At 49.9% G+C, this 22,225-nt stretch overlaps 1 protein-coding gene across 1 annotated transcript in view; it reads left to right on the top strand.

The window, feature by feature from the left end:
• PTPRN2 (protein tyrosine phosphatase receptor type N2) overlaps window positions 1–22,225 on the top strand; it is a 911,136-nt gene that overhangs the window by 797,971 nt on the left and 90,940 nt on the right. The window contains exon 14 of the mRNA XM_058535313.1: window positions 17,258–17,452. Coding sequence (XP_058391296.1) covers window positions 17,258–17,452 — 195 coding nt within the window. The remainder of the gene's footprint in view (window positions 1–17,257; window positions 17,453–22,225) is intronic.

Below are 22,225 nucleotides of genomic sequence, written 5' to 3'. Positions count from 1 at the left end.
TTGGAAGAAGGCATTTAGAGGAGGCACAAGTGTGAAGAGAGTGTTCTGGTGACTTCCATGTGGTGCTGCTTCCCCCATCTCTCCAGGACCAGAGATCAATAGTTATCAATCGGAGATGTCCCTAGAGTTAGGTGGGCTGGAGGGTGCAAATGTAGGGCCCGGTCATCATCAGCAGGAAGGAGCCTGCCCTCGACCTACTCACCCCTGCCCCAGGAGCTGTGTCACCCCTGTTGTGCCACGGGGCTCCACGTGGGAAAGGCTGGGCAGGAGAGGGGCAGCGTGTGCACGGTCACATGTACTGGGAGCCCCACTGCCTCTCAGCGCCTTAGAGAGGATGCTGAGCTCTCCTGAAATGAAGTGGGTGTTGGAGGGGGAAGCTGGAAAGAGTGAAGGGAAGTGCAAAAAAATGGATTAAACAGGGGTTTCAACAAAGATGGTAGGATGGTGGGGAAGAAACTCTAGAGGGTAGGTAGTGGGAGATTGAGGGCGGATACGAGAGAGAGACTCCACCATGAAGTCTGACAGACCCAGAAAGCATGCCTCCGCGTCTGAGGGGCTCATCTCTCAGCTGTTTCAGCATTTGCCCTCCCAGTGCCTGCAGGGAGGGAAAGCATCGCTGTATGCAGGGTGGCTCCGTGAAGGCCTTCGGCCAGATCCAAGTTCTCCACGTGTTGGGGTAAAATGCCTGTCAAGGCCTGAAGTCACTCTCTGGGACAGCCTCGTGCATGGCAGCTGTGAGCAGAATCCCACAGACATGCACTGGGTTCCTGCGACGGGGGGCTGGTGCTGGCCCCGAGGACACCCAGGCCGTCCACTCTAACACACAAGCCCTTGCTGGGCGCTGGAGAGCCTGCTCCGTGCTGAGTGGCGTTATCTGCAGTGAAATGCATTAGCTGTCAAAAGTAGCCCTGCCCAGCTCTTAACACAACACACTCGCTGCATAAAAGAAGGCAGGAAATTACCTCAGGTGTAGAATGAGGAATGATAGTGTGAACCGTGAGACGCATACAGGAGGTGTGTGTTTACGAGCAGAGAAAGCTTTGGAAAGAGCAAATGCACAGTCCAACCCAGGAGAAGAAGGCAGATGACAGTAGTTCCCGGATGTCCTCCGAGGGACGTTTAAGGACATGAGAGAGGAAGACCGACCCGGCCGGCAGACCCCAGCACGATAGTTCCGAGTGTGAGAGAGGGTCCCCAGATGCAGAGCGGTCCTGCTGGTTCCGCCAACTCTCCAGCCCAGGGACGAGACTTGCCATTGACATCACTTTTTTCCAAGGCCCAAGGTCCCTTTGGTTTGGAGTTCTCTGTGGCTCTCAGCCTGGTGACCGCCCTCTCTTCCTCCCCACTGGCTGGCAGCTGCATTGGGTGCCGATTTCTGCCTGAGGACCCGCACACGTGTGGGTCCACAGGGCTGTAATTGCTAAGGACTTCATCTGCGTCCTCATTTGTGTTGATGTGTGGGTCACCCTTGAGGAGTGATCACCCCAGAGAACCTCAGACAGGCTGGATGGCTGAACTTGGAATTGGTCCAGAAAGTCTTTTTCCAGGAAGCTTACTTCTTCTAATGATGGCATCACATTTTCTGAAACAATAGGAACTTTATTTTGCATCAGAGTTTACACACAGGACCAGTTTACACTGGTGTCAAGCGTGTGCTCCAGAAAGGCAGCACTATGATGGTCCACAGGGAGCCTAGGGTGGTCAGAGAGGGCTTCCTAGAGGAGGTGAGCAAGATAGCTCAGAGGGAGAGAAACGGAGGCAGGAGCATCAGGGAGAAGATAGAGCCGGTGAAGCCAGAAGTCTGAAGCGTGCATCTGGAGCACTGGACAGAGAAGTTTTCCCAGAGCTGAGGCTTACATTGAGGAAGACAGAAAGAAGTTTGGAAAAGGCTGAGCCCAGATCTGCGAGGGTCTCGAATGCACAAATGAAACAGAGAGAATTTCAGGGACCAGGCAGAGCTTTTCTTCCTTGTTTTACATCAGTCTGTGCCAGAGGTAAGTCAGTGCAGTGTTATAGTCATTTCTTCAGAAATGTAACAGTAATGACTTTTTCTGTTACATTAGAAAAGCTACATAATAGGGTTTCTCTTCTCCATCTAATTAACCATTCTTAAATTTTGTTGCTCAAAATATTTAAGTCTCCATTGGGGTTTTCTGCTTTGCGAGAATTGCTGATAATTAAGAATGAAGTCTTGGTAGATTATTTCTCTATTAGCAAGTACAAGATATTCATACAAATGATGTCTGGTTAGGAAGGTGACAGTTATGAAAAGGTATTCTCTCAAGATTTTTGAATGTGAAAAATAATGCAACCAGCAAAATTTGGCCTCTGGGTGTGTGTGTGTGTGAGTCTGTGTGTATGATTATTTGGAGAACAGGAAAAGGAAGATTCACAAATGATTACATTAGCAAATAAGGCCAAATGTTTTAAAATGCATAATTCTGTATGGTGTTTGAGGAATATGGACACAAAGTACAGGTTTAAACTCAGACTTTAAACTTGACTTTATAACATTTAATCTCAAATCAAGTAAAAGAGTTTATGTGATAAACGCTGGGATTATTAACATGTACAGGATATTAGTATCAATATGTACCTAGACTTAAATCCTCTAATTAAAGTAAAAAAATGGATTTGTTCTATAGGTAAGCATTTTATCATTTTCATTTTTTTGTAAAGACAATAATGCAGAAGAATAACCGATACAGGAATATTCCTAGAATTACACTTTTCATAACCTGCAAAACATAACACTTTAACCAGAAACCAAGATGTTCTTGTGTGGGCAGAGACAAAATACAGATTTGTTTGTCAAACAGAGTCATCAGTTGGAAGGGGAATTACACCTCGTTTATAGGTTTCAGGGTTATCTACACTCCCCTGGCTTTCTTATCGTCTATCACGTTCAAGGAGAATAAAAATTCTGAGTTAAGTGACCCCCAAATTTGAAATTGAAGTGTAAGGGGAAAACTAGGAAAAAATCTCAGAATCTTGGTTGCATCCGTCCCATGGATGATCCTCAGCCTTTCCTGTTCCAGAAGCCCCCTTGCTCCTAGAGATGGACTTTCTAGGCACATCTTGAGTCTACAGATTTCAAATCGACTCCAAGAGAGGCATCAAGGCAGAGCTGGTGCCCTGTAAGCTACAAATGCCTCTTGTCCCTGTCGGCAGTGTCTCAAGGGCCGGTTGCTCTCGGATCCTCACCCCAGGACCTCTTGCCAGCCCCGAAGTTCACTTTCCACAACCATCCCTCCTGAAGTGCAGGACAAGCCCCTCGCTGGTTCTACTCGAGGGCCCTTGGAAACAGACTTCCTGTCGAAGTTCGGCACCTGTTCTCTTCTTGGTGGTGGATGACAGACTTTTAGAAAGTCTTACAGGCCATAGAGGTCAGAGCCCTTCATTTCACAGCTGACAAAACTGAGCTAACACTGAGACTAAAGGTGACTTGCCCATGTCGCCCAGCTCGTCGGTGGCAAAGCCACCAGACCCAGGTCTTCAGAGTTCTGTTAGGAAGCCCTCGGAATGCTCTCCAGGCATCGTGCAACTAGATCGCCATTCACATTCAGCTTTCGATGGAATAATTGGGTCCCAGAATGATACGTGGTTTCTGAAGATGCAGAAGCAGCTGCTGTGGTAGCTCCTCCGCCCCGCCCCTCGGCTCTGCCCTTTGGCTTAATGAGGGCGCTGCAGAACGGAGAGACGTGAGTACCTTTTGTGTTCCTGGCTGGGCTCCTCTAGCCCCTGCAGTATCCCCTGTGCTTTTCTGTCTCAGAACCTTTGTGCAGACTGCTCCCCTCACTTGGAAAGCCCTCCCGCTCTGCTTTACACTTGCAGATCCTTCCCATCTGTCAGCCTGCTCAGAAGCCACACCCTCACCCAGCCTTCCACCCAGCTCAGGATGACCTGTGCTGTCCAAACGCCAGGGCCCTTTTCCTGTGAGCCCTCCAATTTACCTGACATTACCCTTCGAGTCTGGAGTCACTTCCCCATTATTACCCTTCAAATCCAGTGACTTCCTCATTATTACCCTTCAAATCCAGAGTTACTTCCTCATTATTAACCTTCAACTCTGTAGTTACTTTCTCATTATTTATCCTTCAACTCCAGAGTTAATTCCTGATTATTACCCTTCAAATTCAGAGTTACTTCCCCATTATTACTCTTCAGATCTGGAGTTACTTCCCCATTACCTTTCAAATCCAGAGTTACTTCCTCATTATTAGTCTTCACATACAGAGTTACTTCTTCATTATTAGTCTTTGTATCTGGAGTTACTTCCTCATTTTTACCCTTCAAATCCAGAGTTACTTCCTCATCATTACCCTTCAACTCCAGAGTTACTTCCTCATTTTTACCCTTCAACTCCAGAGTTACTTCCTCATCATTACCCTTCAAATCCAGAGTTACTTCCTCATCATTACCCTTCAACTCCAGAGTTACTTCCTCATCATTACCCTTCAACTCCAGAGTTACTTCCTCATTTTTACCCTTCAACTCCAGAGTTACTTCCTCATCGTTACCCTTCAACTCCAGAGTTACTTCCTCATCGTTACCCTTCAACTCCAGAGTTACTTCCTCATCATTACCCTTCAACTCCAGAGTTACTTCCTCATTTTTACCCTTCAACTCCAGAGTTACTTCCTCATTATTGCCCTTCAACTCCAGAGTTCCTTCCTGATTATTATCCTTCAAATCCAGAGTTACTTCCCCATTATTACCCTTCAACTCCGGAGTTACTTCCCCATTATTACCCCTCAGATCTGGGGTTACTTCCCCATTACCCTTCAAATCCAGAGTTACTTCCTCATTATTAGTCTTCACATATAGAGTTACTCTTCATTATTAGTCTTCATATCTGGAGTTACTTCCTCATTATTACCCTTCAGATCTGGAGTTACTTCCTCATTATTAGTCTTTGTATCTGGAATTACTTTCTCATCAGTGCAGACTGAGACAGACCTGGTTTTAGAACAATCTTGTTCCTTCCCCACCATGTCCTCCCGTGAATGTGATGAGTGCCTTGTTTTCCTGGAATGCCAGATCTGTACTGTCAACGTACAGCGCCTAGCAGGGGACCTTTAGGTACTCGATAAATAGTCATCGATACATTGAACTAAGATATTGATGTGAGAAGAGCTGGTATGGGGGAAGCCACATAGAACTCTCAGAAACCATCACTCATAATTTCCAGCATCCAGAATAGTGCCTGGCACACGGGAAGCATTAGATAAATGTTGAGTATTGTAGATGTTGACGAAAGTGACGACGATGATGACAAATGATGATAATTCACTATCTTTTGAGCAAGAAGAAAATTAGGAAAGTGACAAAAGTCCCTTGTAGAAAACAGCTGCTCCTTCTCTTAGTCCGTGTCAGGCCCAGGCAGCTCTGAAGAGGCAGAGGATTTATTTCCGACTGAGTTGGCTATTTTAAATTGTCTGAATAAGAGACTGAAAAGCAAAGACGTGCCTGTGGGGCTGCTCAAGACAGGCTTTGCTTACAGAGGTCGAGATGAATCCGTGAACTTTGAAGGCATCGCTCACTTTTCGGAACCCTTGAGAATTCTGCGGTGAGTCATCAGCCGCAGGAGCCCAGGAAGTTTGGGGTTCGTGTTTATTGCTTTCTTTGTCTCAAAAATGGTGTCTTGGCTGGGGAACTGGGAGCTGTGCCTGAGACCTCCTGCAGAGCTGGCAGTCGTGCGGGCGTTGCAGACCAGACACACTCTCTCATACATCTCAAATTCCAACTCTCATTTAAAGCATTAAAGATTATTACAGACACCCATATTAAATACAGGTTATAGCAGACAGAGGATGCTTATTGAAATTATGTGTTTCCTTCCTGTGTTTTTATTTTCACAACTCATTGCTGATTTCAATCTGATGTTTATCAGGAGCAGAGCAAATGAAGAAAATGAGTGTGTCTTTGGTCTTAGAGGAGAGGTGGTCTTTAAGGGGGTGCAGCCTATTAGATTTTGGGCACATCAGATACATTTGGATGAAGTTGGACGTACTAAATAACTTGCCTTTGGAGCCTCACCTTTAGGCAACATGCCAACTGCAAATTTTGTAAGACTGCAGATATCTTCTGCACTTTAAACCTGTGTTTAGTGGTAACACTTTGGAGCTGCCTACCAAGGGCTTCCCGATGAGGAATACGGCCTTCTCCTCATCAAAGGCCAAGCCTCTTGGCAACAGGACTTGATTCCGGCTCCCCAGGCAGTATCTCCTGCATGATCTCGCTGCTCCCAGCCTGGGGCACTCGGGCCCGGGGGCTGCTGGACACTGATGGTACAGCAGTGAGCAAGCAGCCTCCGCTCAATCTGTGCTGGACACGGAGGGAGAGAGAAGACGGATGAAAATGGCCTCTGTTCTCCAGTTTGGGAGGCAGATGTAGTTAACGTGAAGTTAACTAGGGAACAATATGAGATGGGCTCTTATTCCGAGGCGTGTGCCAGGGTGTTCGGGGAGGGAGTAGAGAGGAGGGGGTGTTGCCGTGGGCATGGAGGGTGGAGGAGAGGAAGGAGAGCAGCAATTCTTTGCTTTGTGACTTTGCTACTGACTTGAGAAGTGTTGAAATTATTTTCACTTCTATTAGTTAAAATGTGTTATATTTTTAAGTTTTATTTTGAGGAAACATCTTGCAAAATGGGAAAAATTTACTCGATATTGCTTGGTAAACGCTGTTGATCATGGAGCTGTTGTGGTGAGTTTGCTAATGCTGTGGAACCCGGCGCTAAAGTGACGCTGCTGCAGCTAAAGTGACGCGGCTGCACAGGCGCCCGGAGCAGCCCCGGTTTGCAGCCAAGTAGCAGTTAGGCTGTCAGGGGTGGGGTGGAGGGTGACGCCAGCTCTCTGCTTAGAGGTCGGGACTCGCGACCACCCTGCAGAAGTTCTCAGACCCAGCTCAGCATCCACTCTGGGGAGGCGTTTCTCCCTTGTGGTGTGTGTGCGTGTGTATGTGTGTGTGCCTGCGTGTTGTCTCAGTCGGCATTTAAACCTTGTCTGGGCATCCTGGAAGAGTCCGTTGGAGGTGGTGAAGAAGTGTCCCCGGACAAGTCATTTCAAGTGAGGCAGGCTGTGAACCCAGTGTGCCATCTGGGGAACAAGGGGTTCCCTGGCCTGGGTTAGGGACGGGTCTCCATGTGTCGCTGTGGCTCTGACTCCACGGGAGGAGGAAGGAGGATTCCTCTGTTTCTCACCCAGAAATGATGGCGGCCCTGCGTCCCCCAGTCTCTCGGGAGGAGGCCCACAGGCCCCAGCACGGGGGAGCCCTGGCCGCGTGCGCAGAGCACGGGCACAGGCTGTTCTTTCCCTTGGTGACACTAATCAGAGAAGCTATTTATGGTGAGACATTTATGTAAAATAGCTCTCATAAACCAAATCGTGAGCTCCCGTTTCTGTGCTCACAGCCAGCCTCCCTGGCCTGGAATGTGAGGCCGTTCCTTTGCGGTCGTATTTAGTTTACGATGAAATAACAGCCTGCTTGAATACAGCTGTGCTGTGAAGGAGGAGAGTGATTACACGAGACGTTTCCCTCCTTTGTGTACTTTCTTAGGAGACGTTACTGGCCACTTGGACAAGCTGGGGTATTTTCTCCCATGCTTTTCCTCGTACATACTTTCTAAGCATTTCACTTAATTTTAATCACATTGAGTGTAGAATTTTACATATTTTAAACATAGCTTGTATTGGTTTTTCTTATCACAAAAGTAGTACTTGCTCAACTTAGAAAATACAAATGAACCAAATACAAACCGCCTACTCCGCCGCCGCGCAGGGAGCCTGTGTTAGCCTCTCAGTGTCTGCCGTATACCTTTTCCGGCTTTTTTTCCTGTGCTGATATCTACTTTTTAAGTTCGAGACTCTGTGACAAGGCTCCCTGTGATCACGTGCTCTGGAGCCAGCGGGTTGAGCCGACGCACAGACTTTTCCCTTCAGCCCCTCTGCGTGGAGGGCCAGGGCCCCGTGGGCTGTTGTTCCTGCTGTTTGTGAGATTCCCGGCGCCCTCCCAGCTGGGGATGGGGTCCCTTCCCAAGGGCCGGTCCTTTTCTCCTGTTCTCCTGGTGTTTCATCCCGTCTGGAAAGTAATTGGCCTGTATCCCTCCCCGGCTACCCTAATGATGCTGTCTCCCTTTGCCCCTGACTTTGTGCACTCCTCCCCCGTTTTGCCCTGTTACCACTAATTATGCTCTCCACAGAACCTCACACCCCCGCCCTTTGTGTACACACTCAGGCAGGATGTTGCTTTGCTCCGATTGTTCCCTGAAAGGTGCAAAGAGGTTTTTCTTCAGCCTTTGTAGTCTTGGTCTTTCTTTTGGCAGAATTTGGGAATGACAGGTCTTTTCTCTCAGAGCGATTCCCACTCTGCAATTTTCCCCCATCAGATGAAGATTTGAGAAATGAGACATTTGCATTGTTAGGTGTATGGATGGATTTCTGCCCCCAGAATCTTATTGAACTTATTTTGCACATTGTGTTATAAAGAAGGATAAAATACTTTGAGGCTCTGCAGAAATATCCCAGGGCCTTGGCTTAGTATGGAGCAGAGAAGCAGGTGGTTTTACAGAAAGTGATGCCTGTGGAATCACAGCAAGGCGTGTGAGCTTCTGTTCTCTTCGTCTGCATCCTTGTACCCAGAGGACTCGCTGTGAAGACGTGAGGCTCTCTGGGCGTAAGCAACCCCTGTGCTGACTCAGTGCTGAGGGGACCTGCCCTGCGGGTCTGGGGTTGGGGATGGGGCGGACACCCCAGTGTTGGTGCCTCCAGGTGGGGCTGCTGGGTGGCTCACGTCGCTGTGCCACTTGGCTCTGGATGTGTTGCCGGCAGCCTCGAGAGGCGCAGAGATGGACCTTTCATATTCTCCTGGTGGAGAGTTGGTGCACGCCTGGGTGCAGGCAGTCGTGTTTCACCTCCCTTGACAAACAGTCTGCCATTTGGATATTTTAAAATTGTGTGGCACAGGCTTCACATGTTGGATTACTTTGTGATTGAGCATTTAAATTTAGGGGGACTGTGAAAATGCTGTTCTTTTCTTCTTAGAAACCCCATTACTTTGGTTTCTCCAGAAGGGTGATGGGGGGAGATTCTTCTTGCTAAAGACAGTGATCGGTCATCAAACTGGGTCCGACATGTCCTTGGTGCTGTCATCTGGCAGGGGGACAGCCCCATAGATCTGGCCCTTTTGGGTGTGGTGTCCTGGGAGCGGGACCTGACCAGTGTCTCCAGCTGGCTGTGTCACCGTCTCTGCATCAGGATCCTGCTGACGGTGATTGGATGTTGACTGTGTGCCCAGCGCTGTGTAAGGTCCTGTAGACACGCTCACTCTCAGAATCCTCCCAGCAGCTCCATGCAGGAGGCCCATCATCATTCCCACTTCACAGATTATGAAACTGAGACACAGAGGTTTAGGCAGCTTGTCCAGAGTCACTCAGCTGGTAAGTGGCAGAGCAGTGATTCAGACGAGGGCAGTCTGGGCCCAGAGTCTGGGCCTACGTGGTCTTGCCTCGACCACGTAGACACAATGGTGCAGACTTGGGTCTGTCTAGGCCTGTTTTCTCTACTGTGGATGGATTTCATTTTCTGCCATGGGATTTTTTTACTAAGACACTGATGGCTCCAGAATACTTGCTTCCCAAGAGTAGAGGCACATTAACCATTGATGGCTACTGTTGTGGAGATCGCCTGCAAAATCATGTCATCTTATTGTGTGTGCATCCTTCTCATCAGGAAGTTGGAATGAATTTCATCTGTTTTCCTCAATGACTCTCCCAGCACTAGAGAGGGTCCAGACAGCTAAAAGGGTACAGAGCAGACATACTGGGATGAGTAGACCTCTCCAGGAAGGCTTGAAGACCATCTCCAGAGATGGACATCCTGAAAATGCAAAGCAGCATGGTCCAAAAATAAGTAATTTGAGTTCATGGGAGACCATGAACTCCCCTTTTGCTATCTGGAAAAAAAATTTTTTTAGGTCACACATACATTGACTTTTTCTTTCTGGCTAAAGAGTAAGCAGTTGGATGAGAAAAGAAAACAGATTTCATCAAACTCCTGGTGGAGTGGTTCATGAACTAGGGCGCGGGCTGGCCCCGCAGCAAGCTATCCCACTGTGGGAGAGGCACATACCAGGTGTGCAAAGGACCCAGCCCAAAGTTTGTCTAGATGTTCTGTGCTCGACGCCTTCTGGTCTGCACAGTGGACAGAGGACATCCCCAGGAAAGAGCATTTGAAGGGCCTTATGTGGCTTGCTGGTTGATCCCACTTGTGGGTCTGTGACCAAAAGATTCATTTGGTTCCATCTCCCTTTCTTCTTGCTTCATAAGGAATTGCCTCTTGGTGTTGAGTCATATGAATTACTACACAGAGATTGTGATTGTCTTTATAAACTCAAGGTCATCAAGTTAAATGCTCAGATCATTTTTATTAAAGTAATGCTGTCCCAGATCATAGACAGTCATTTTTTTTTCCTACTTTTTTTTTTTTTTGTGAGGAAGATCAGCCCTAAGCTAACATCCATGCTAATCCTCCTCTTTTTGCTGAGGAAGACTGGCCCTGAGCTAACATCTATTGCCAATCCTCATCCTTTTTTTTTTTTTTTTTCCCTTTTTCTCCCCAAAGCCCCAGTAGATAGTTGTATGCCATAGTTGCACATCCTTCTAGTTGCTGTACGTGTGATGCAGCCTCAGCATGGCCAGAGAAGCGGTGCATCAGTGCGTGCCTGGGATCCGCACCCGGGCCGCTGGTAGTGGAGTACGCGCACTTAAACCGCTAAGCCACGGGGCCAGCCCCCCAAGTCATTTATAAAATTAAAGGAGAGTTAGTCTGAATCTTAAACATCTTACAAGATTTTTTCTTTTTAGTGAAGCTGCTGGAAGGTGCTGCACCTCCTTGTCCAGCCAAGTGAAAACGTGTTTGCCAGAACTCCCTTCTGTGCTCACGACAGGCCATGCATAGGAAGCCCTCCAGGCCCGCCGAGGGGGCGCTGCGTTCGTACAGTTGGAGGATATTCTGGTTTCACTGAGTTTGCACCGTTGTTGGTGACGACCTCTGATGGCCTATGTACCCTACAGTCTCCATTTCAGGGTGTCCCCGGCCATCACCAGGAGTCTCGTCCCGAGTGTTGAGTCCACCCTCTTTGCTTTCTGCCGGGGTTATAAATTAGGCCAATTTCAAAACATGGCTGGGCTAGTCTCCAGGTTTCTTTTGGAGTGTGCTTGTGTAGTCTGTTTAGCTTTGTCAGTGATCTTTGCTCAAATAAAATACTCCCCGTGGATGGCCATGGCTCCGTATTCTAAACTCATGTAACAGAATGTTACTTACAGAGTATTTATCTTGGTGGTGGCATGTCTGTTGTTGCTGGTCTGAGCCTCCTGTCCTGTCCTCCGTGGCCTGCACCTGACTTGATGAATGTAGGGCAGTGAACGCAAGAAGTGCTTTGGTCTGACAGCCGTTCCTGTGTAATGGGAGCTAACGCTGGAAACTCCAGATTCCATCTTCAATAAATGTTCATGCCCAGCCCATCTGCCAACCGTTGCCCGAGGGGTTGATGGGACCTTGCCTCCGTTTGCCACTGTGTGGGCTGCAACTGCCTTTTTAGGTACAGACGATACTTTTAAAATGAAGATGTGGCTCCGCGCAGTGTTTTCTAGTCTGGGGAGGGGACGCATGGGAGCAAGAGCTCCCCGAGAGATTTGTTCAGAGGTTGGCTCTGCAGAATGCAGGGCTGAAGTGTTTCCGCAGCCCTCAACCTGAGGGACTCAGAACCGGTGACTTAGTCTCCTTGACCCTGGCCAGTCCACCCACTGAGTCAGGTGGTAGTCTACATTTTTTTCTCTGTTTTAAAAAGACTTCATCTTTCCTTAGAAATTTTTCATTTTAAGGTAATAGTACAGAGACTGGGCAGAAGGTAGAATTTCTATTATTAATTTACAAACTATTTTCAACCTAAAGGGCTAATTAAAAGGGCCGTATGGTGATGTCCCTCAGAGATTTCTTCAACGAGCAAAGCAGCAGCATCAGGCAGCCTCTCTCTGCTTCTCGCCTGCCTTTCTGGGGACACCTGGAGACTCCTGAGCCTGTGCAGGGAAGGGGCCAGGCCAGAGGGAGGAGAGTGGGAGGCAGTTGCCACAGGTGAGGGAGCTCACGGCTCGGGGTCCCGCCATGGCGGCCATACGGCAATGTGGAAGGACTGCACTTGGTACCATGATTGGAAGACGCGCCCTTTCAATTCCGAGTCCCCTCCCCAGGCAGTGGGACTGGCGTGTGTCCACTCCTGGTGGCGTGTTCATCAGACTGAACAGCTTTGAGTGATCTCTGTTTTTGTCACAAATAGCTCTCTCTCTGAGCTGTCCTTGTCACATCAGTCCTCAAGGGAGCACAGAGGCTGTAGCTTGCCGCCTCGCAGTCCAGGGAGCATGTACAGCACAGCTCTCCCGGCCCCGTGATTCTGAAGCCATTTCACCGTTGTGTCTCCACAATTCCTGTTTGTTTAATGCTTGTGCAGCAGCCTCTAAAGTGGGGCTGTCCTCCTGTGCGTCTTGTGTCTCAGATCAGGAAGGTGAGACAGGGGAGGGGATGCCGTTTGTCCAAGGTCACAGCAGTGGTGGAGGGAAAATGGACCGTGGGCTGCTGCTTCCTGCCCAGGGCGGAGCTCGGACTCCAGCCCAGCAGGATGCGCAGCAGATGCAGTCCCAAGACGCAGCCGGAAGCAGCTGGCTCTCCGGTTGGTCCTGTGAAGGCTCAGTTATGAGCTACGCTGCCTTAGCAACAGCTGGGTGGCAACGAGACGCAAACTACGAGTGAATAGATTCTCTCTGGATGTGTTCAAAGCCAGTCAGGACAGGCGGGCTGCGAATGGCCAGTTTCCCTTCAAACCCCACATGCACAAGAAGCCGCATCACTAGTGGTGGCATTTCCAGCCAGCCAGACGATCGAGCTTCAACATCTTACTTCCAAAAAGTAAGCTTAGCATCATAAAAGCACACTAAGGAAGCAGAGTGAAGACTGAAAACGCAAATCTTCACAGCAGTGCAGTCAGAGATCGCCTGGACAGAGTCCTCACCCTCCTCTCCACCGTAGTCCCCCTGCCTGGAAGTGCTTGTAACTCCCCCAGGACCTGCTCTTTCTTTTACTCCACTGGCGACCCAGCCTTCAGATCCCCAGGTCACGTCCTGCCCAAGGCCGCCAGGACCTCCTGTCCCGGGAGGCTCCAGCCTGCTGGCTCCGCTGTGACCTGTAGTCTGTCCCATGGAACCGCTAACAGAGGTCAGCGTCATGGCTCCTGGTTCCCACTCATCTCCGGGCTGGACCATGAGCACTGAGGAGTCAGGGCCGCCCGTCCACTCGACCAGTGGTCCTGGCATGGAGCATGGCGTTTGATACCTGGTGTGTGCCGACAACCAGATGTTGAGTGAATTAGTAATAGTAGCTAACAGTCTCCTGGTGTGTATCAGGCACAGTTCTGAAGGCTGTTCTAAGCATGTGATCTTATTCAGTCCTCACAGGAACTGTGACGTTGGTACTAGTGTCACCACTTCAAGATGAGGCACAGAGAGGTCGGGGATTTGCCCAAGGTCACACAGCCAGCGAGGGCTGAAGCCAGGACTGAGAATTAAGCATTGTGACTCCAGGTGCTGTGAACGGATGGATGAGTTTCCTGGAAGCCAAGACAGAACCTAAGTTAATACACATTATATTTCTCATCTCCGTTCCTCTGGGAAACAAATGTTTTCTGGGTCCTGGTTTCTGAGAGGACTCTATCGTGATACTGCATCGATGACCTGGTTGTGCGTGTCTTGAGGGGTGGTGCAGAGACGCTCCTAGGGTCTGATCCCCTAACGGCCCTCGGAAAAGCCTGGAACACCGTCTTAGCTTGCACCTTAAGGGAAGCACGGCTGCGTGTGGCTGGCCACTGTGCTGAGGTGAGGTGGTCTGTGCCCTCAGCTTGGTCGGGAGCAGGACGTCCCCGCAGATGTAGGGACCTCACAGGCCTCGCACGCACAGTGGCGTGCGAGGAACCCAGCTCGACCTAACACCCCTGTGGAGAAATCCTGGGTCATTGCTGCTTGGGCGTCTGTTATGGAGGAATGTGAGGGGCGTTGGTTCAGAATTAAGCATCCTCTCTTAGCAGGTGACACCTCCTTGTCTGTACGTGAAAGCCTGCGGGTCAAGAGCCTGAACTCCACCGGGCCAGAAGCAGGCTTCTCAGCCGGCACGCACCTCCTCCTGTGGTGTGTCCTCCTCAGTGCAGCTGGAAAGCCCCCACCACGTGGCTCCCACCCCCCGGCCACGCTCGCACGGCTCCCTCATCTTGGGGGCTCCTTTCTCGATTCAAGGCGCCTGGGTTCCACATCCGTTGCTGTTGGGTGTAGGTTCGGATCAGTTCTTCTTGGATCTTTATCTCACCTTTCCTCCTTTTTAAAAATATTTTGTATTTTTTTTAAATAAAGACCAACAAGGAGAGTCAGCACTAACGGCAATGGGGAGAAAACTGGGCGTGAGTCCCAGGTGCCATCCCCCCACCCAGCCCTGTGTTGCCCTCACAGGGTCTGGCTCAGTCGTGAATCATCCTTCAGACCAAGGAGCTTGAGCAGATGGTCTGTTGGCTCTTCCAGCTCTAAAATTCTGCGACTCCTTTGGAAATGTCTTTGAACGCGTCAAGCCCTCGAGAGTTTGTTCTGGTCTAGAGAATTGTTTTAATTTTTGTTGCACTGATCCCTCACTGTTCTGCTGAGTAATGACTGAGGACTTCCTCTGAGGCAGGCGCCGCACCGAGCGTTTGCTCACACAAACTCCTCTCGTCTTCACAGTAGCCACACTGCTACTGCAGATCTTAAAGTGAAACTCTCAGGCTTGGCCACCTGCGATGATTTGCCCAGTCCACGCGGGAAGCGTGTGGTCAGGCAGGCCCAGCCCCGTGCACTCTACCCTCCCCGGGGATCGAGGGGGGACAGAAACTCAGTTCTGTTGTCCATCTTCCCTCCCTGGCACATTCACACGATGGACACCCAGCTGGTTTGATGTTTTATTTTTTAGCGAGTAAATCAAACATCTCAATCTTCTTCCCCTGAGGAACTCATTCTTGGAGACGTCTTCTCAGCTCCCTTAGCCTAAGCTGGAGTGTTTTTATGCTTCGGTTTTTGAACTTAGTCTTTATGCTTCTGGATGAACTAGATTAAGCCGTAGAAGTTACTGCAGAAACATTTTTTGGTGCGCTTTTTCCAAAATCAAGTCACAGTCCATGAGCATATGTGGGAAACAAATGAGATGTGTTCTTGGTTACTAGTATCATCTACCTCATTAAAATTACCCATTGGATCTGGGTTTCTTTTTGTTTTTAAGATTCTGAGAAAACTTGGGTGGATTTTTAAACAAACTCATTGTTTGAAAACCACCTGTAAGCCACTGAGCGCTGCAGATGGCGGGGTAGGGGGAGGGTTGGATGGGGTTGTGGGGGAGAGGCTGGAGATGCTATTGGGGTTACTCGACTCTGTTTTCCTTCTGCTAGAGACCTCCTTCCCTCGCTGTCGGCCCTGTGATCTAAGTTCACCTTTTTCACTCCTTGTCTGTTGGGGTGCCCGTGACCCCATGCTCTGACAGGGCTGAGGGGTCATGTAGGACACCGGCCCCGGACGGCTCCCTCCTCCAGGCGCCCGTTGATGGTTCTTGTCCTGGGACCCTGGAGAAGGCTCAGGAGCTCGGCGGTGTCTCCCGGGAGAGCTGAGCCGAGAGGAGGGACTTTCTATGTGGTGTCAGCTAGCTTTCCGGTGATCTTTAATGCCGAGGAAAGTGGCAGGAAACGTGCCAACGCTGTGGTCTTCGGTGTTGCCGGGGAGCCGAGAGGCCTTTGATGGTTGGGACAAGTGAGGTGTGGCCTCCCCTGGACCTGAAATGAAAGCCAGGGGCACAGGGAACCGGGCAGCTCTCCAACACTTCCTTTTCCCGTGAATGTGCTTTTAACTCCTCTCTTGGGCCCAGATTCTCTTATAAACTTTTTCTTGATATTGTTTTATTTTGATTGCTTGGGTTACAGTGATATTTTCACTGGGAAAAAGGATGGAGTTCATCATTTCATGACTGTTAGAATACTTCCCAAATGCAATTTTGTCACAGCGGTGGGCTGCATCCGGCTGGATCTCTCAGGTGACAATTGGTAGCTAATGTCCCTCGAATCTGCAAGTATGAGCTGGGCTGTGCAGGGCCGAGGCCGGTGCGCCCTCCCTGGCTGTGGTGTGTTTAAACATTGCCTGGGTAAGGGGCCAGGACGCTGCCCTGAGCTCACTGAAGTGCGTGAGGCTGTCATACTGCGATTTTCCTTAAATCTAGAGACTTTGTCTTCGGTAGTGTACTCCGAGAGCAAACCTTCTCCGTTAACCACACTTTCCCTTTCCCATTTGATTCTGTTTATTCTGTTTATTCTCTCCTGTGGCGGCTTTTATCAGTTTGGGTGTTGTTTTGAGAAAAAAGGAAAGAACCAAAAGGAGCTTGTAACCCTGCACACCCTGATCGTGGTGCCAATTGGTCTATTTCAGTGCACAGTGTAAAGTCCCCCTTCCCTCCCGCCAGGACCTGTGTTCTGAGGAGGAGGAAGGATGCCTCACTTGTCTGCATGACGCCTTATCCTAAGGATATTCCCGTGTGAGCGCAGAGTTGGGTCCAGCAGCCCCTTTTTCTGAATCTGTGGTGTGTGCGTGTGTATCTGTGTGTACGTGTGGTGTGTGTGTGTGCGTGTGTGTCTGTGTATATCTGTGTGTCTATCTGTGTGCATATGTGTGTGTGCGTGTATCTGTGTGCATGTGTATCTGTGTGTGCGTGTGCATGTGTGCGTGTGTGTCTGTGTGCGTGTTTATCTGTGTACCTGTGTGTGCGTGTATCTGTGTGCGTGTGTCTGTGTGTGTATCTGTGTGTATCTGTGTGTGGTGTATCTGTGTGCGTGTGTATGTGTGTATCTGTGTTTGTGTGTATCTGTGTGTGTGTGTCTGTGTGTGTATCTGTGTACATGTGTATCTGTGTGTGCATCTGTGTGCTTGTGTATCTGTGTGTGTGCATCTGTGTGTCTATGTGTGTGCATGTGTATCTGTGTGCGTCTATGTGTGTGTGTATCTGTGTGTGCGTGTGTCTGTGTGCGCGTCTGTGTGGCCACAGGGTGAGTTCTCCCCAGTGCGCCTGGGCTCTCAGGACGGGCAGGCGGGTGAGAAGGTGGGCGAGGCCCCGCGGGTGCCCGGGCCGGCACTGACTCGGCCCTTGCTGTCTTCCAGGAGCTGTGCCGGCAGCGCATGGCTGTGCGCACATCTGACCGCCCCGAGGCCCCGCACACGTCCCGCATCAGCAGTGTCTCGTCTCAGTTCAGCGATGGGCCGATGCCCAGTCCTTCTGCAAGGAGCAGCACCTCGTCCTGGTCCGAGGAGCCCGTGCAGCCCAACATGGACATCTCCACTGGCCACATGGTCCTGGTAAGGCCCACCATCCCCTCCACAGGGAAACCGGGTTCAGACCGGCTGTCCACAAGGAGAGCGAAAGCGAGGGGTTTACAGTGTCCCCGTCACCAGCACACGCACACGCCCTCTCAGCTCCTGCACCACCCAACCTCAGCACCTTTCACAACCGTCCATGACGGTGCACTTGGTAACCAAATCTGGCCTGTTAGGCAGCTGACAAGCAGGAGGAAAAAACCCCACATGTCAGGGCTCCCGTGCACTGCTCCTCTCGTTTACATGAGCATGGGAATGTGCGTGACCGGGGTCTTTTCCACTCTTCTGCTCTGAATGCCCCGCCCCATGCACACCTGATCGTGTGAGATTTTGCCCTGGTCATGTTGTTTTCCGCGGTGGCATGCCCGTGGATCAACACCTACTGTGTGCACTGCTTTTTCAGCCTCTGATAGACGGCAGTTGTTCCCGGCTCACCGAGCATCGTTTGGGTGGATTAATGTCACACACATGCTGCTTATAATGAAAAGTGATGCCAGGAAGAGGTGGGGGCTTAGAGCTCAGCTCCTTCATCAGAAGCATTGCTGGAGGCCCTGGTGCAGAAGTCTCTCGGGGTGAACCTGCCCCCTGTCCTGCCCTGTCTTTCCTCGAGCTGAGCCTTGTCCTTGGAGGGCCACGCACAAGTGCCTATGCACTGCCACGTGGTGCACAATTAGTGTCCGAGTTTTCTCGAGAGAGGATCATAACTCAGCCCCTCTTACCGGCTGTGTCCTGAAGACAGCAGAACGTGCACTCCTGGATCTCCAGGCCGAGGGACCTGCTGTTTAGTGGTTGCAGAGCTGAGACTAGAAGCGTGCCAGACGTGCGTCCTCATCCTGGGGACGGGTCTTCTGAGCGAGGGTAGAGCCCAGTGTCGTTGCTGTGGAGGCAGCTGCTGCACGGGTGCATCAGGGAAGCAGTTTTCATAGGACAGTTAATTTCCCAAATCTCAGTATGGGATGGGTCCTGCTAGTTGTTGTTATTTTTGCTGAACATTTATTGTTGTGGAAACCTTTCTTACTTGTTTATTTAATCACAGCACAGACTGGTGGATTTAGACCACAAAAGCCAGTGTCTTAGTCGGTGCAGGCTGCTATAACAGAAAAAACACAGACGGGGTGGCTTATAAACAACAGACATCTATTTCTCACGGTCTGGAGCCTGGAAGTCCGACATCAAGGTGCTGGGAGATCTGGAGTCTGGGGGGGAGCCCTCTTCTGGTTCTCTCTGTGTCCTCGCAGGGCGGAGGGGGCGAGGAGGCTCTCTCGGTCTCTTTGATAAGGGCACTAATCCCATCGTGAGGCTCCGCCCTCATGACCTCATCGCTCCCAAACCCCACCTCCTGATACCATCACAGGGGTCACAGGGGTCAGGATTCACCATTTGAGTTTTGAGGGACTCAAACATTCAGCCTGTAGCAGCCAGGAAACCATGTTTTCACTCAAAAGCCTCATTGCAGAGCCTGTAGACCAAGCCCGGGGATGCCCCTAACGACCTTGGTGGAGCTGAGGCACACCCCAGGGCGGCTCTCACTCCTGGGACGTCCGAGTCTGTGGGGCGGGAAGCACACGAGGATAGACCCATTTGGCCCAGACGTGGGGAGACCTATGAACCCAGCAGCTGGCCTCGGGAATAACTTAAAATGAAGCAAAGTCAAGAAGTTCAACCTCACTAATCTACTGAGCGGAGATGACACATCTTTCCTCTCCGCCGTCTCTGCCTTCCATCTCCCTCAAACCTTCTGGCCACCCCAGGATGGAGGATGCTCATGGCTCAGGCTGCCTGCCAGTAATACTCTTCCTGTCAGTGTGCGTGGGACCAGATAGAGACTCCTCGAGTCTTCCACACTCAGGAGCAGACAGCTTGTTGCTCATTTAGCGAACGTGTATTGAGTTGCTGCTGTGCGGCCACAGTCACGAACTTTGAAAGAACCTCTTCTCTTGATGCATAGCAGTTATATTAGTTTAGATCTGACTTTTCAGAGAATATTTCCACATTTGTCCCTTTTAGAAAAGGAAGCTCGACCAAAAGTTGAGATTTCTAATGAGATTCAGTTTTAGGGCCAAACACATCAGCCAAATATGTTTATCTGACAATAGCTAAGGGGAGATTCATTTAGAGAGCTGTCATTGTATTCCGGTATTATCGTATTTCAAGACACTTGAGTTACAATTTGATGATATCTCAAGTCCAAATGGGACGTGAAGATATTGTATTTTTCACAGGAAATTGTGTTTTGCCATTCACATGTATAATGGCTAATGCGAAAGGGAGAACCGTGGTTAATTGAAATGCCTAAGCCACAGGAGCTGACTCAGCCTGATAGGAGGTGTCCCCTGTAAGAGGTCATCTAACGCCAGGAGGCTCTGACATGAGCGTATCTCTAAGTGCACATCCACCACCCTACCCACCCGTCATGCCAAATCTAGAAACCCATTGAGACGTGGAGTATGACTTCAACCGTCTCCCTTGACTCCCTGCTCCAGACTGTAAATTCAAGGATCTTTCTCAAGAACCAGGGCTTGTTTATATTGGATGTCACCAAATATATTCCCTGACTCCAAGGAAGCGGCAGTGGAGAGCAGGAGCTGGTGAGTGTGAGAGAGAGCTGTGCACAGCGGAGCAGCCACGTGGACCTGCGTTGTTCGTGGACCTGAGTGTCTTCTCCTCTCTCGTGTCCTGATGTTCTGCCCTTTGACCTCACTTTGCAGATGAGTTTGGGTGCTCTCAAACCCCGTGGTTGTCTTCATCTCAAGCATTTTCCCTTGTTCGGGAACTGAGAGACTAGGAGGCACATGGCATATGTGAACCCCATTTAGCATTTTTACAAAACTTCTCACCCACTAAAAGCAGGTAAAATGACTCATCTTTTAGTCTTGGAGACTGCTGCCCATTCTCATGGCTAAGGCCCTGGATCACATTTTGATTAGACCAGAGTTGTGTTCAGAAGTAACTGGCACTCTTGTCATTGGCTTGTAAACGGCTCTCTCCCTCCTCAGCACAGGTGGTAGAAAACCTGCGTGTGTCAGGACCTCAAGAACATGCTGGAATACCTGACCTTCTAACTCATTAAGGCTACAAGGAAGGCAATTCTGCAGTGATCAGTCAGCCCGACCCTCCATAAGGAAACTTCTGTGTTTATCAGACAGCGAACATGATCTTCCTGAACTACATGCTTAGGACTCAGAGACCATCAGATAAATTATTCGAGGTCTGGGCACATCCCAGGAACCAACTGTTCCTGATATTCAGCTGCACCCATGAGCGTCATGCAGAGGTGACCTTTTAACTTAAAGTTATGATGGAATCAACAGCAAAGCTATTTACATTTGGACAACAGGGTGGAAGTGAGGAGGACCCCACAAAGTGGAAGGAAGTTGGCCAGGTTATCTGGAAAACATACTTGTCACCAAGGCCTGTCACCAGTGTGCAAAATTGGAGCACTTTCTTTAGCAAAGGACAGAAAGCATTCTTGAAGGAATGAGCAGTGTAGGGACTTACAAAGTGGACTCCTGACCGATCACTGAGCACTGTCAGGGCGGCTGGTCTTGGGAAGGCAGGGCTGAGGCCCTTGGAGGTACCCTCAGACCCCAAGCACCCTTCTCTCTCTCCTGGTCACGTTCACTCTTTCCACTGTGGTGTGGAAACGGGCCGTGCTGTTGACAGCACAGACTCTGGGGTCCCATAAACTTGGGAGCAAAGCTGGGACGCTTAGCTATTTCCTGGTTCCGTGTCCCTGGACAAATCCTTAACCTCTGTTTTCTCATCTGCAAAACAGGCTTCGTAATCACGGCTCCTATTAGGGTTCCTATGGGGATCAGACAAGACGAGCATTGTAAATGCTCATTGCTGCTCATTGTAAAACCCCACATGTCATTTACCTGCGATTGTAATTATTAAGCTGGAAAAGATCGTGGCAAAGAAACGGAACCAACTTTCTTTTGATGAGATTAAGGGAAAAAAGGCCTTATCCACAGGGAAAATGTCACGTCCCCCTGGAAAACAGGTGGCCCTGGCACAGAAGGAAGGGTGTTTTTGGGGATTTGCAGGGTTGAGAAGTGCAAGCCCATGAAGGGGGTGTGCAGAAGGGTGGGACTGTGGACCCCGCCCCCGGCGAGTTGAGGCCATGCTGGGTGTGAGAAAGGAGGCTGGGCCTGGTGTGGGGTGGAAACTCCACATGTCCACAGAAGGCATGGAACAGCTGGGGGCGGGGTGGGAAGGGAAACACCATTTACCAGGCACATGGCCATGTCTGATCAGGGCGAGTTTGAACTCAGAAGAACAAGGAACCTCATTAGAGTGGCTCCAGAACTATGATAAACACGGCTTCTTAAGAAATTCCATCTCATCCTTTCACGAGGTGAAGAATCACCTTTGAATTTATTTTTTAGAAAGATCTGTGTGTATAGCACATTTGTTTCAGAAGGCTGACGTTTCAGCATGATGGCCTTGTGTGCGACGTTGAGAGCAGGTTTCTGTCCTAAATTGCTGAGCATGGGAGCCGGCGTGACGCAGCATTAAGAGGAAACACTTGGGCCGGCCCCATGGCTTGGTGGTTAAGTGCTCGCACTCCGCTACTGGCGGCCCGGGTTCGGAACCCGGGCGCGCACCGACGCACCGCTTCTCCTGCCATGCTGAGGCGGCATCCCACGTACAGCAACTAGAAGACTGTGCAGCTATGACATACAACTATCTACTGGGGCTTTGGGGAAAAAAAATCTGTTGAAGTATGTCTTTGCTTTAAAAAAAAAAAAAAAG

The sequence above is a fragment of the Diceros bicornis genome, chromosome 3, assembly GCF_020826845.1.
Source record: "Diceros bicornis minor isolate mBicDic1 chromosome 3, mDicBic1.mat.cur, whole genome shotgun sequence".
Lineage (NCBI taxonomy): Eukaryota > Metazoa > Chordata > Mammalia > Perissodactyla > Rhinocerotidae > Diceros > Diceros bicornis.
Note: the sequence above shows the minus strand (reverse complement) of the source record. Positions and strands in the feature narration are given on the sequence as shown.